We start from the raw sequence: 13,484 nt of genomic DNA, 5'->3' as shown, positions 1-13,484 counted from the left end.
TCTCCCCTTGCTCCATTTTCTCCTCTCTCCTTGCTCCATTTTCTCCTCTTTCCTTGCTCCATTTCCTCCTCTCCCCTTGCTCCATTTTCTCCTCTCCCCTTGCTCCATTTTCATCTCTCCCCTTGCTCCATTTTCTCCTCTCCCCTTGCTCCATTTTCTCCTCCTTCCTTGCTCCATTTTCTCCTCTCCCCTTGCTCCATTTTCTCCTCTCTCCTTGCTCCATTTTCTCCTCTCCCCTTGCTCCTCTCCCCTTGCTCCATTTTCTCCTTCCTTGCTCCATTTTCTCCTCTCCCCTTGTTCCATTTTCTCCTCTCCCCTTGCTCCATTTTCTCCTCCCCTTGCTCCATTTTCTCCTCTCCCCTTGCTCCATTTTCTCCTCTCCCCTTGCTCCATTTTCTCCTCTCCCCTTGCTCCATTTTCTCCTCTCTCCTTGCTCCATTTTCTCCACTCTCCTTGCTCCATTTTCTCCTCTCCCCTTACTCCGTTTTCTCCTCCTTCCTTGCTCCAGTTTCTCCTTTCCCTTGCTCGTTTCTCCTCTCCCCTTGCTCCATTTTCTCCTCTCCCCTTGCTCCATTTTCTCCCCTCCCCTTGCTCCATTTTCTCCCCTCCCCTTGCTCCATTTTCTCCTCTCCCCTTGCTCCGTTTTCTCCTCCTTCCTTGCTCCAGTTTCTCCTTTCCCTTGCTCCAGTTTCTCCTCTCCCCTTGCTCCATTTTCTCCTCTCTCCTTGCTCCATTTTCTCCTCTCCCCTTGCTCCGTTTTCTCCTCCTTCCTTGCTCCAGTTTCTCCTCTCCCCTTGCTCCATTTTCTCCCCTCCCCTTGCTCCATTTTCTCCTCTCCCCTTGCTCCATTGCTTTCCAGCAGAGCCTCAACAACAGAAAGCTCTGGAAGGAGTGTCTGAGGATCACGACCGACAAACACTGCGTTTCATTTCGAAAGATGTGCTCTGAAAGGTATAAATGGAATGAAAACTAACCAAAATAATGTTAATTACCTGGTCCTTTCAAAATTATTAGCATGGAACAGCAGAACAGCGTGTGGGGAAACCCTGACCCTGCTACGGATAACACCGTCAGGGCTGACAAACACAGCTTTATACTCGTGATCGCAGTTACCCGAGTGGGTGATATCATGTATGGAGAGTGAGGAATTGAGTTTTTGATAAAGAGAGAAACTCCGCTGCCAGGATGAGGCTCAAGTCTGTCATCCCCAAGAAGGGAGAAACCAGAGAGAGAAACTAAGGAGTCAGAGATGCCTTGAAGGAGGAAAGTTTCTGTTCAGCAGATTTTATCTGGCTTGTCAGTGGCAACCTGTATGGAGAGATCAGTCAGGTTAGAGCAAATGTCCTGGATGTTTGAGGTCCACATTGTTAAGGAAAAGGGAGGGGAGGGGAGGCAGGGGGTAGTGTGAGGGAGGAGAGGTGGAGGGAGTGAGAGTTGTTGACAGTTCATAACAGATTGTAGAAGAGCTCGGGGAGAGGTTCGGATGGGGACAAAGGGCGAGGTGTTGAAGGGATGAGTAGTAGTGGGGAGTAATAAGAGAGGCAGCAAAGGGAAGTGAGGGATTGGAGGAGGTGGAGGAATGAGCTGGAAGAAAGAGGGTGGGGGAAGGAGGCAAATTTGTGGATGTGAAGGGGGACAGCTTTGGGAAGGGGGAGTAAGGGGGGGAGATTTGAAATGGAGCGTTGAGGGGGGAGAATTGAGGAGGAAGCTTGGAGGGGGAAGAGAGAGAAGTTTGCTTTGAAGAGGGAGGCGGTGGTTGTTTGCATGGGAGGGGTGAAAGAGAAGCTTTGAGGGAGAGAGGAGACAATGAGAGCAGGCACGGCCATGGGGGAGGACGGATAAGGGAGGGGTGGGGAGAGGGTAAGGATGACACTGGGTCGAGGTATTGGGGAGATGGGAGCGGGTGGGGGCAGGAAGAAAAATTGAGGGGGTTGGAAGAGGGGGATTTGTGATGAGAGGAGAGAGAGAAAGAGAGTGTGTTTGAGATATTGAGGAGTGTGCTGAATGAGAGTGTGAGACATTTGTTCGATTGGAAAGGAGAACACAGATGTTTGAAAACCATACAGCTTGGGATACCAGAGAAAGAACTGTTGGTGAGGCAGATGGGAAGTGGAGAGATGCTGGGATGGGGGGGGGCAAGATAGGAGGGGGTATAATAGGGAAGGAGTGAGGGGGAGGTGGATTTCAGGAGGTGGGAGGAATTTGTACTGCAGTTGGAAAAACAGAATGGTTAATAATGGAAGACGAACAAGCATTACAAAATGGGATTTTTTTTTCAATTTGCAAGTCAGATATTCATTTAAATACATCGGAAGACGGATGGAGTACAGAAGAATTGACAGAGTGGAGAAAGGAAGCGTCGTCACGGATGGAATTTTTGGACACGAGATGAAAGAAAGGTCGAATTGAACCCAAGATTTTGAATAAGAAGAACCGGGCGAGGAGTGGAAGTTGGATCATTGTAAGAGACTGTTATATTTTTGGTGTTGAAGATTTGGGGAAGAGGAAGGGAAGAGTGAAGGAAAAGTTTGAAGAAACGGTCGTGAAGGTGTGTGATGAATACCTTGAGGATCAGAGTGGAACTGGCAGGGAAGAGAAGGAAGAAGAGTCGATATAGGAAGTCATGTGCTTCGTGGGGTATAGTATAAGGTGGGAAGGGAAAAGGTTTTTTAGATCCTCGTGATGGATCTCTTAAGTCTTACTCACGTTGTTGTTCTTGTTCTTCTTCTTGTGGACTTTTTTGTTTCACAGCCTGCAGTTTTCAACGAAACTTTCTGAAACTTGGCATATATATGTAAAAAGACCCTGCGCAGACAGTAACCATCTCCGATTGTGAAAATTCATCCAAGAAAAAAAGTTATGACGTCATAATGTTTCCGCTAATGGAAATCTCCCAAAAAAATTATCTCTGAAACTAGGAAAGCTTTTTGAATTCTGTTTGCGGGAATGGAACGGGGCATTAGCAGAGATAATTCAACGCACAAATAATACATCATTATGACGTCATATCCGTTTTTATGACGTCATTCCAATTTTTTCACATTTTTTTGTTTCACACTCCAGAGTTTTCATCGGATCTTCGTGAAAAGTGGCATGTATATGCATAAAGTCCCTGCGCAAGCAGGAACCATCTCCGATTTAGAACTCCAAAACTAGGGAAGCTTTTTGAATTCTGTTTGCGGGAATAAAACGGGGCATTGGCACAGATGATTTGACGCAAATCTGATACATCACAATGATGTCATATTCGTTTTATGACGTCATAAGTATTTTCTGAAATTTTTTTTGTTTCACAACCAAGAGTTTTCATCAGAATATCTTGAAACTTGACATGTTCATGCAGAAAGCTCACACGCAGACGGTAACCATCTCAGATTGAGGAAATTCTTCCAAGAAAAAAGTTATGACGTCATAATATCGCAATGGAGATCTCATAAACAATTATCTCCGAAACAACGCAAGCTTTTTGAATACTTCAGATGGAATCGAATAAGGCGTTGGAGATAATTTACCGCACACCTGATACATAACTGATAACTATGACGTCATCACTGAGAGGACGAGGATCGTAGCTCATTTGAGCTTGTTTATTGTATTTTTTTTAATTTATTTTAAGACATGAAACAGAGGGTATAGTTGGGAGGGAAAGATGGACGATGGAGGGAAAAGTGGAGAAAATAAAAAATAATGGCAACAAGAAAAAGAGCAATCAGAGATTGTAGAATGTAGACCCTCACCAGGACTTCTTTTGAGTGGTGCACTTTTGTAGGTTTTAGGGTAAATACAATATGGCTGCCAAATCCAATCATCAATTTGGTTTCAGACCAGGTCACTCTACCCTAGATATGCTGCTACTGCTCTCCCATCAATGGATGGAGGTCCTCAATGCCAGACAGGAAATCCGAGCCGTATCCCTGGACATATCACGTGCTTTTGACACAGTCTGGCACCCTGCCCTACTCACCAAACTCTCTTCCCATGGTATTCAAGGCCATCTCCACTCATGGCTCGCAGACTTCCTCTCCTGTCGCAGTCAACGTGTGGCCCTAAATGGAGTTCTTTCATCCCCTCTTCCTGTGCAGGCTGGAGTTCCTCAAGGTAGCGTTCTGGGCCCTGTTCTTTTTCTGGTTTTCATCAATGATCTCTCGGACTCTCTGGAAAATCCTCTATTTCTCTTTGCCGATGACTCCACCCTCTGCCGTACCATCTGTCATCCCTCAGACCGGCAAGCAGCAGCTTCTTCGCTCACTGCAGATCTGGATAAAATCACAAACTGGTCCAACACGTGGAACATGTCTTTCAATCCAGACAAATCTCACACTCTCACTATGTCTCTTCGAAAGGACCGTTTAGAAAACCCCCCATCCACTTTCTCAACAATCCTCTGGAAGAAGTCTTTTCTTTCAAGCTTCTGGGTCTCACTATCTGCCATGACCTTTCCTGGGAAAGTCACATTTCCAACCTTGCCTCAAAAGCCAGTCGCCGACTGGGAATCCTCCGTCGTGCAAAGTCCTTCCTCGGCCCTCTTGAGCTCCTGACCACTTACAAAGCTTTTGTCCGTAGCCTGATGGAGTACTGCTCTCCCCTCTGGGCTGGTGCTCCTGCCTCCCACCTTTCTCGACTTCACGCTGTCGAAACCAGGGCTTTTAAGATCATTGGCATCTCCCGCAATGAAGCTGAGTCTTTGGGCCTCTCACTCAATCACCGCAGGTTGGTCGGTGGTCTTTCTGTCTTCTACCGACTCCTCTCCAGCCTTGCCCCCCTGCTCTCTCTGCGATTTGTCCCCACCACATTTCCACAGGGCGCTCAAGGTCCGCCAACAACCCCCTTCTGGTAAAACTACCAAAATCACGAATCACTGCTCATCTTCACTCTTTCATTCCTCTTTTTTCCCGCCTTTGGAATAAACTTCCCCACTCTATTCTTTCCCATTCTTCCCTCCAGGCTTTCAAAACAGCTGTTCACCACCACCTCTTATCTTCCCCCATCCAAATCCTCGATCTTTTCTACCCCCGATAATCCACCCAAGCCCACTTCCTTCAATTCTCCTGCTTTCCTTCCTGAAAGTCCCTGTAATGTCCATCTTCTCCTCGCCATGTTCCCCGTCCCATCCCCATCCCTCTCCCTTCCACAGTTCACCTGTGTCTGTTCCCCAATGATTTGTCCCTTCCACTCCCGCCCCTCTTGTCTCATGCCTCCTTGCTGTGAGTTGTGTGTTAGCTCTCATACGAGCCTCGACCAAGGTATACAAAAAAAAAAAAAAAAAAAAAACCATGTGACCGATGACATCATATGTGTGAACCATTTGTTCCTCATGGATAGGCGTCCGATACGTGTAAAGTTTGCCTCAATCTGTTGAGCCACTTCAGAGAAGAAGATTTTTGAAGGGTTTTTTAACAATATGGCTGCCACGTCACGTGACCAATGACCTCATTTTTTTCTGTGGACAATTTTATCCAAAGATGACCCTCAAAAATTTTCATACTTATTAGATGTAGCGTTCTACATATGCAATTGTAGATATCACAATCAATTCACCAAAAAATCTCACTCATTAACAAGGAAATCCAACACAGGTGGAGGTCATTCAGCCCATCATGCCTGCGCGAACACCACACCAACCCATCGACACAAGACCCAAGGAAGAAAATGCAAAAAAAAGTTTTTAATTAATGAAATACATTTTTGTTTGTTTGTTTTTTGGGGTGTTTTTGGTTTTTATTTTGTATTTTTTAATGAAGTTTTTGTATTTTTCCCCCTTTTGTTCCCCTTAGGGGAGGGGTCATGTGCTTGGTTAAAAACACACATCAACCACACAACCATCCTTGACAAGACCCCCACCAACAGCACTCCATACACATGTACACAATCACACATCAACACTCAAACTACCGAAAAGTCTTATCAACATCCCAATACCCCTCCATCTCCATAACTTCCAGGTACCTATCTCATTCCAATTTAAACTTATCTGCCTTTTCTGCTGCCACTGCCTTTCCAGGGAGGCCATTCCATGCATTAACTACTCTCTGAGTAAAAGACCCCGACCTTCCTACCGTTTTCACTCTCCCCTTCTTTACTCTCAGGGTACGGCCCCTGGTTCTATCACTGGCAACTCTGTTTAATTATTGATCTGCACTTATTTTATCGACACCTTTCATTATCTTAAACATTTCTATCATATTTCCTCGTAACCGCCTCCTTTCAGGTGTATAAAGCCCTGTCTCCTTCAGCCGCTCCTCATAGCTAGCTGAGTCGAGCTGGGCCTGGCATCGATCTAGTAGCCCTGCATTGAACCCTCTCTCTGGCATCTATGTCCTTCCGGAACTGTGGTGACACAAAACTACACACAATATTCCAGATGTGGCCCTCACTAAATTCCTGTACGATGTTAACACCACCTTTTGATTTATAAATGATCCCCCTCCGAATACAACTGACAACCCGATTTTCTTTACCTATAGCTGCCTGCTTACCTCCCATATCTATTACCACCCCCAGATCCTTGTCCTGTGTGACACGCTCCAACATTACCCTTACATCCTGTAATTTCTATATTCATTGTTCTTTCCCATCCCCAACACCTTACTCTTGCTCAGGTTAAATTACATCTGCCAATCTTTTACCCAATCTATGCAAGTATCAATACTTTCCTGTATCTGATTAGCACCCCCTCTGCTATCCACCTCACCTCCAGGCTCCTCATTCCCCATGAGGAGAACTTGCCATGTGCCAAGTTTCAATTTTTTTTTCCTTGGTGTGGTTTCAGAGATACAGAGGTCCAAAATTTTTCCGTTTTTTTCCAATATGGCTGCCACACCACGTGACCTATGACGAACAAACAGACAAACAAATAAACAGACAAACGGACCCACACACAATACCCTCTCCTTTGGTGAGGGTAATAAGGATAAAATACAAATAAACACGATCGTGCACACCGACAGGAAGATGGGTAGGCCTCAGGGAAACCCGCTATGACAAGACCGACGAAAACTCACCAAATAGCACAAGTTTTAAAACAAAACCGAACTAGGAACACACAGTAAACACGGAGGCAACAAAATAAAGTAAGAACACGAAGAACAACGACCGGAAACTTTGAGAAAGACAGCAGAGACCCCTGGAGAGAACCAACTGTCGTCTCAAAAACCCAAATTGTGGCATTGGTGGGTCGGTCGCCATTTATAGGTGACCGGTCATTTCTTATTACCTCTTCAGTTTGTTCATCTCATCTTCTTAGTTCCTCCTTTGTGAATATTTACCCTTGGAGGATGTTGTTTTTCTTTGAGTTTCGTGTTGCCCAATTATAATTACCTTTATCAGGGCATAGTCTTCGGAATATCTGTTCCCAGGTGTTCGCACTTCCTTTTCTCACACCTTTTCGTTTGGAATATCCCATTGCCCATACTAAGGTCCATTTTTCCTTCTTTGTCCAGGATTTCATTTTTGTGCTGATTCTCTCTCCTTGGGTCATCCGATTTATGTCTTCAATTGCTTGTTGTGTTGCTTTGTCAGTTATTTCCTTTCTTCTTTCCTGATGAAGTGTCTTTACCCCCATTGATGCTATTGAATTGAATTTCGGTCATGGAACACCTTCGGCCTTGGCTGACAGCTTTGCTTGCTTCAATTGGTTCATGAATCTTTCTCCTCCACCGTTCGTCCCTCATGCTTCATTTCATAGAATCTGCTTTGCAGTGGAGGATGATTTCCTTCTCCTCGAAGCTCCCGCTTTGTTGATTTATTCTTCTCCGATTCGTCTGGAGCCTCGTAGTTGTTGGTTGTGGAACAGGCGACACCTATTTCGCTTTGAGCTTTTGTGTTGAGCGTTGCCCTCTCATGAGGCAGGGATCCCCTTCCTTTGTCTTGAGAGGACGATTCATCCACGATCTCAGACTTGATCTTCACTTTCACAACATGATCTGAAAAAAAAAACATCATTAAAAAATAAAATAAACTTCAACATGATTGAATCAATATATTGTCACAAGCACACGTCACCGCGCCCAATTCAATCAGATAACTTTACTCAAATTAACCAGGTTAACTTAAACTTATCCTTTACCAATAAAAATAAATAAGCCCAATAACGAAAGAAGGTGAAAGATATACAGGGTGTTCCAAAAAGACAACTTTAGTTGTTGATATTGTTGCGGATCTGGGGTTCGAGGCTCACAACGAGGGGAAGCCCTCGGGTCCCTCCCGAATGCCCGTTCTTGATGTCGCCGGACACAGATAACTCCACGTGCAGACAGGTTGCTGAGCAACCACGAATGCTGATTGGTACTACCAATCCTGGCAGGGTTACACGACTTCACGTGTTTCCGTTTCCGGTGGAATGACCGCACCAAGTGAGTTCCATGCCTTCAATGCGTACATGTATTAACTTACCGTGTCAGGTACAGCCGAGCAAAGCTGCCAAGTACGCACCAGCTAATAAGAGCAAAGTTGTGGTACAGAACTTCCAGGCGAACGTGTGTGTGGACTACGCTGAACCAATGGGAAAAAGACAGAACGAGCTGGGTACATTCATCATATAAGCAGGTTTATTAAGAACTATGGTGAAGAAAGGGCATGTGGCACAATAATAAAAGGTTTTAATACAAGAGCAATGAATACAGCATGGATTCATGGGGTGAGGCAAAAGAAATGCAAGTATTTACAAAAGAGGACAGAGTGTGGAGCACTGGAGCTCACCCGATACAGATAACTTACACAAACACGACAGGTGCCATCAGACACACACTCGAGGAAATTAGAATAGCAAGATAGAGACAGCTCGAGGTGATTGCGACATCTCGAATACCTGGAGCGGCCGACGGACCAGAGTGAACCCAGTTGCTTCAGCGGGGGAAAGAGGGAGTAAAACCGTGTGTCTACAGTGCGTGAGTGAGGAGGTGCAATGACGTGCAAGTCAGATTTAGAGAAGGGAAAAATGAGAAGAGGTGCGTGTTTAGTGGAGAGAAGAATGTGGCTTCGAAAAGTGTGAACCAGAGTCCAGGAAAAAGTATACCTGGGAATGGAGCGACCACACGGACTGGTGTCTGGAGAATGAGTTGGTGTCTGGAGAACAAGCACAAGTGAGCGAAGTCCAATCCCAAGCAGAAGGGCAGATCCAGCAGAGAGTTCCTGGTCACATCGTCCAAACACACTGACTTACGCGAACTTTCTCCTCTGTTCCACCTCATTCCCTCTGGAAGCACGAGCAGTCAACGCAAAGCACCAAATGTCTTTTTTTCAGGGCTCACTGATGGGCACACCTCACTCACGCCAATTAATCTAACACCACACACATTCACCTTCGCAACTATCAAAACAGTTTGCATTGCACATTCTCCGCCCCGCCCCCCCCAATGTCCCCCATATTTGGACCCACATGAACCCGCCGGCTCTTCTTCTCTCCTCCCTCTATCCCTCATTCTTCTCTTGTTTCCCACAATGACTGTGGCACCTGTTTGTATCTGTGACAAGTGACTGACGAAGAGGGGGCTTACGTGCGTAGCATAAGGATTTCTACATCGTGACACTGCTTGTACATACGTGCTCTTTCCAGATCATTATAAACACCTTTTTCCAAACTGTCCTGTTGTCTGCTTGTGTTGGTTCAGCATAGTGTACAGTAAAAGGGAGTTCGTCTCTGTAGTTCCATCATGGGTAGACATTAGCCAGCGTGTCCAACTATGGCAACGCTCGACCGTATCTTGATCGTGCTTCAATAGTGTTGAATTTCTGGATTTTTTTAAACGATATTTCAAATAATTATTTTATTTCAATTGAAATACTGTATCAAGGGAGGAGCAAAGCGTCCCTCTCTTTATATGGGACGGTTTCTCTGTGTGCAGCTTTAACATGGGGACTGAAAATTCATTTCTCGGCTTCGACTGGACGAAATTGGCTGAAAATTTCACAACTAAGTCCTTTGTACATCGAGGTAATATGTTCCAAATTTCAGCAACGTACATTTCGACGTTCTTGAGTTTCTAACGAAAAACCTCGAAATTCACGTCTGTCCGTCCATCCGACCATCCGTCCGAAATGTGTCTGCGCTCATATCTCACGGGTTATTCATTGAAACGAACTGAAAGTTGGAACATATATATATATATATATATATACCGTATTTTCACGACCAAAAGGCGCACCGTGCCAAAAGGCGCAGTCTCAGTTGTGTGTGCCGTTCCTGTATTTGACACACACATAAGGCGCTCCTCACGATAGGGCGCGGGTTTTATATGAATATCCTCTACTACGTACGTCCGCCGTACAACAACACACTCACACAAGCACACAAGTGTGCGTATTTAAAAATAGATCGGGAGCAAAATTGAGTTTGGTTGTGCTTTATTAAAGTATTAGTTACAAAAATACTAAAACAATCAAATACCGGTAATAGTCTTTAATCAAATCCATCGAAATCCTCATCCTCTGTTTCGGAATCGAACTGCGCTAAACCCAACCTAGCAGGTCCACCTTCCTCGCCGTCAGAGTCACTTTCTGCACCGTGCGGCTCCTCCGAAATGATGCCGGCTTTAGCGAAAGCTCGGACAACAGTGCCAGCAGACACGTTAGCCCAGGCATCAACAATCCAGTGGCAAACTGTGGCGTAACTCGCCCGGCACTGCCTTCCACCCTTTGTGAAGCTGTGCTCTCCTTCGGTCATCCACCGCTCCCACGCCGCTCGCAGCCTCACTTTGAACGGCCGGTTCACGCCGATGGCTCGGCTGGATCCGTTTGTCGCAGATGTGCTTGCTGCAGTAGGAGCGGAAGTTTTCCATCATTTCTTGATAATCCGCCGGACGTTGCTGCGCTATCGTAGTCCTGGTCCGGATGGAAAAATGGCACCGTTTCATGAAGCGAAAGCACCAAGACGGACCTCCGTGGAAATGTTCGATTTTCATTTCCTCCGCTATCGATACTGCCTTCAGTCGGATCGTGACCGTCGAAACGCTCCTCCCACTTGCTCTTTGCTCAACGATCCACTGCTCAAGTCTTTCCTCCAACTCTGGCCACCTCGCCTTGTTTCCACGGAAACTCAGCTGCGTCTTCTTCACCTGTCGCAGCTCGTTTTCCAGCTTCCTCCACTTTCGAACCATCGATCTGGATGGAAATTCCTCGCCGCGGCTCGATTCCCATGTTCCTCCGCATAGCTGATCGCCTTCAGTTTAAACTGAGCTTCATAAGCGTGTCTCTTTGCCATTTTCGGGGTTGTTAAAACAGCAATGTTCTGCATACCGCACATACCTGTTCTTTTATACACACAAAGGGCGCACTGCACTATAGGGCGCGTCGCACATTTTGACAAAAATCTAAGACGTTTATATGCGCCTTATAGTCGTGAAAATACGGTATATATATATATATATATATATATATATATATATGTATATATATATAAATACATATCGGGCAATACGTCTTCTTAATGGCTTTCAAAAGGAATTCCAGCTAAATGCCATGATTTTTGTTTTTTTTGATAGTTTTTACTCATTAGCTGTGAGCTTCAGTTCTGTTCTTGTGCGGTACAAGTATACAATGGGGGTGTTGTTAGAAGCTGAAACTCCTGCAGCAGTCATTTCAACAGTCACGTCTCCTGCAGAGACATTGATACATAGATGCATCAATGTCCGAGCGGTATCAATGTCCGAGCTGTGTCAATGTCTGAGCTGTGTCAATGTCCGAGCGGTATCAATGTCTGAGCGGTATCAATGTCCGAGCTGTATCAATGTCTGAGCTGTATCAATGTCTGATCTGTATCAATGTCCGAGCGGTATCAATGTCCGAGCTGTGTCAATGTCTGAGCTGTATCAATGTCTGATCTGTATCAATGTCCGAGCGGTATCAATGTCCGAGCTGTGTCAATGTCTGAGCTGTATCAATGTCTGATCTGTATCAATGTCCGAGCGGTATCAATATGCGAGCTGTGTCAATGTCTGAGCTGTGTCAATGTCCGAGCGGTATCAATGTCTGAGCGGTATCAATGTCCGAGCGGTATCAATATGCGAGCGGTATCAATGTCTGAGCTGTGTCAATGTCCGAGCGGTATCAATGTCTGAGTGGTATCAATGTCTGAGCGGTATCAATGTCCGAGCGGTATCAATGTCCGAGCTGTGTCAATGTCTGAGCTGTGTCAATGTCCGAGCGGTATCAATATCTGAGCGGTATCAATGTCCGAGCGGTATCAATGTCCGAACTGTATCAATGTCCGAGCTGTTTCTCGGATCCCGCTGGGACTCTCAGAATGACATTTTGCATCAGTAAAGGGAATAAAAAGTCCGTGACAATGACATGACCTTTTTAACCTTGACCCATTTTCAGGTAATGACCTTTTTAACCTTGACCCATTTTGGGGTCATGACCTTTCTAACCTTGACCCATTTTCAGGGCATGACCTTTTTAACCTTGACCTATTTTCAGGTCATGACCTTTTAACCTTGACCCATTTTCAGGTCATGACCTTTTTAACCTTGACCCATTTTCAGGTCATGACCTTTTTAACCTTGACCCATTTTCAGGTAATGACCTTTTTAACCTTGACCCATTTTCAGGTCATGACCTTTTTAACCTTGACCCATTTTTCAGGTCATGACCCAATTAAAGAGATTTTAACGTTTTTGTTGATGTTTTGTTGAATGTCGATGGTCAAGGTCGAACATTTCCCATCACTGGATCATGAGCGCAGGGAAGGTCATGGGCGATCACCAAGGGTGAGACGGGGAGGTCAGGGTCGTCTTACCCTGGACCATCACAGATACCTTGTTGTTGTTATTATTATAATTATTATAAACAATAAACTACTGTGTAACATGAAGAATGAGTTTGTGGTTCAAACCTTCGTACGGACACGGAGGGAACGAATCATCGAGGAACTCGGACTCGAGCTTCTCCTTCACAACAGGATCTGAAACACACAAATAATGCATTGAAACGAAACTCTCAGGAACCAGAAGTTCTCGGTCCGGAGTGACGTCACGTATCGAGTCCGGACTCCTCATCCTCGGGTGAACCATGAGACCATGAGGAACACAGTTGGAGAGGAACACATGAGACCGTTGGAGACCATGAGGAACACAAGAGAGCCTGAAGAATTCTGGCAAAAGCAAACCACGTGATCACGAAACAGCTCGAATCACCGTTTCTCATCGGCAGATTCGCCGCGTCCGGTCACGTGACCGACGAAACAATGAGGAAAAACTCATTCATCGATCGTGTTACAAGAAAAAAACCAACGATCGCACCATTAAAATTCTGAATAATAATGAGATCAACATTTAAAACTCAGAAGCCAACCTGAATAACAATAATATTAAGTGGAGATTAAGCCTCTGATCACCTGGTGGCAACAACACCGTCGTTCTTACATCACTTCCGGTTGCCACGAAACGATGCTTTGGAATGCACCGAGTCTGCGCTCGTATTTCGTATAATTCTGTCCTCACTATTGCGTGACTGCACAGCGAGACGAAGAGCTAACATTCACTCGATAA

General features: G+C 45.4%; 1 protein-coding gene across 1 annotated transcript; it reads right to left on the bottom strand.

Moving 5' to 3' along the window:
• Positions 1-5,645: 5,645 nt before the first annotated feature.
• Positions 5,646-13,466, bottom strand: LOC147007258 (uncharacterized). Its single transcript, XM_085867473.1, has 4 exons — positions 13,331-13,466; positions 12,830-12,898; positions 9,014-9,193; positions 5,646-7,922 (listed from the first exon to the last, which is right to left on the bottom strand). Exons 3-4 carry the CDS (start codon positions 9,186-9,188, stop codon positions 7,636-7,638), a joined length of 462 nt encoding a protein of 153 aa, XP_085723599.1. The 5' UTR covers positions 9,189-9,193; positions 12,830-12,898; positions 13,331-13,466; the 3' UTR covers positions 5,646-7,635.
• Between the last annotated feature and the right edge of the window lie 18 nt (positions 13,467-13,484).

Source organism: Eptatretus burgeri, unplaced genomic scaffold (assembly GCF_056783735.1).
Source record: "Eptatretus burgeri isolate ZD-2024b unplaced genomic scaffold, Ebu_testis_v1 Ebu_testis_scaffold_362, whole genome shotgun sequence".
Taxonomy (NCBI): Eukaryota; Metazoa; Chordata; class Myxini; order Myxiniformes; family Myxinidae; genus Eptatretus; species Eptatretus burgeri.
This window is presented reverse-complemented; position numbering and strand designations above follow the sequence as displayed.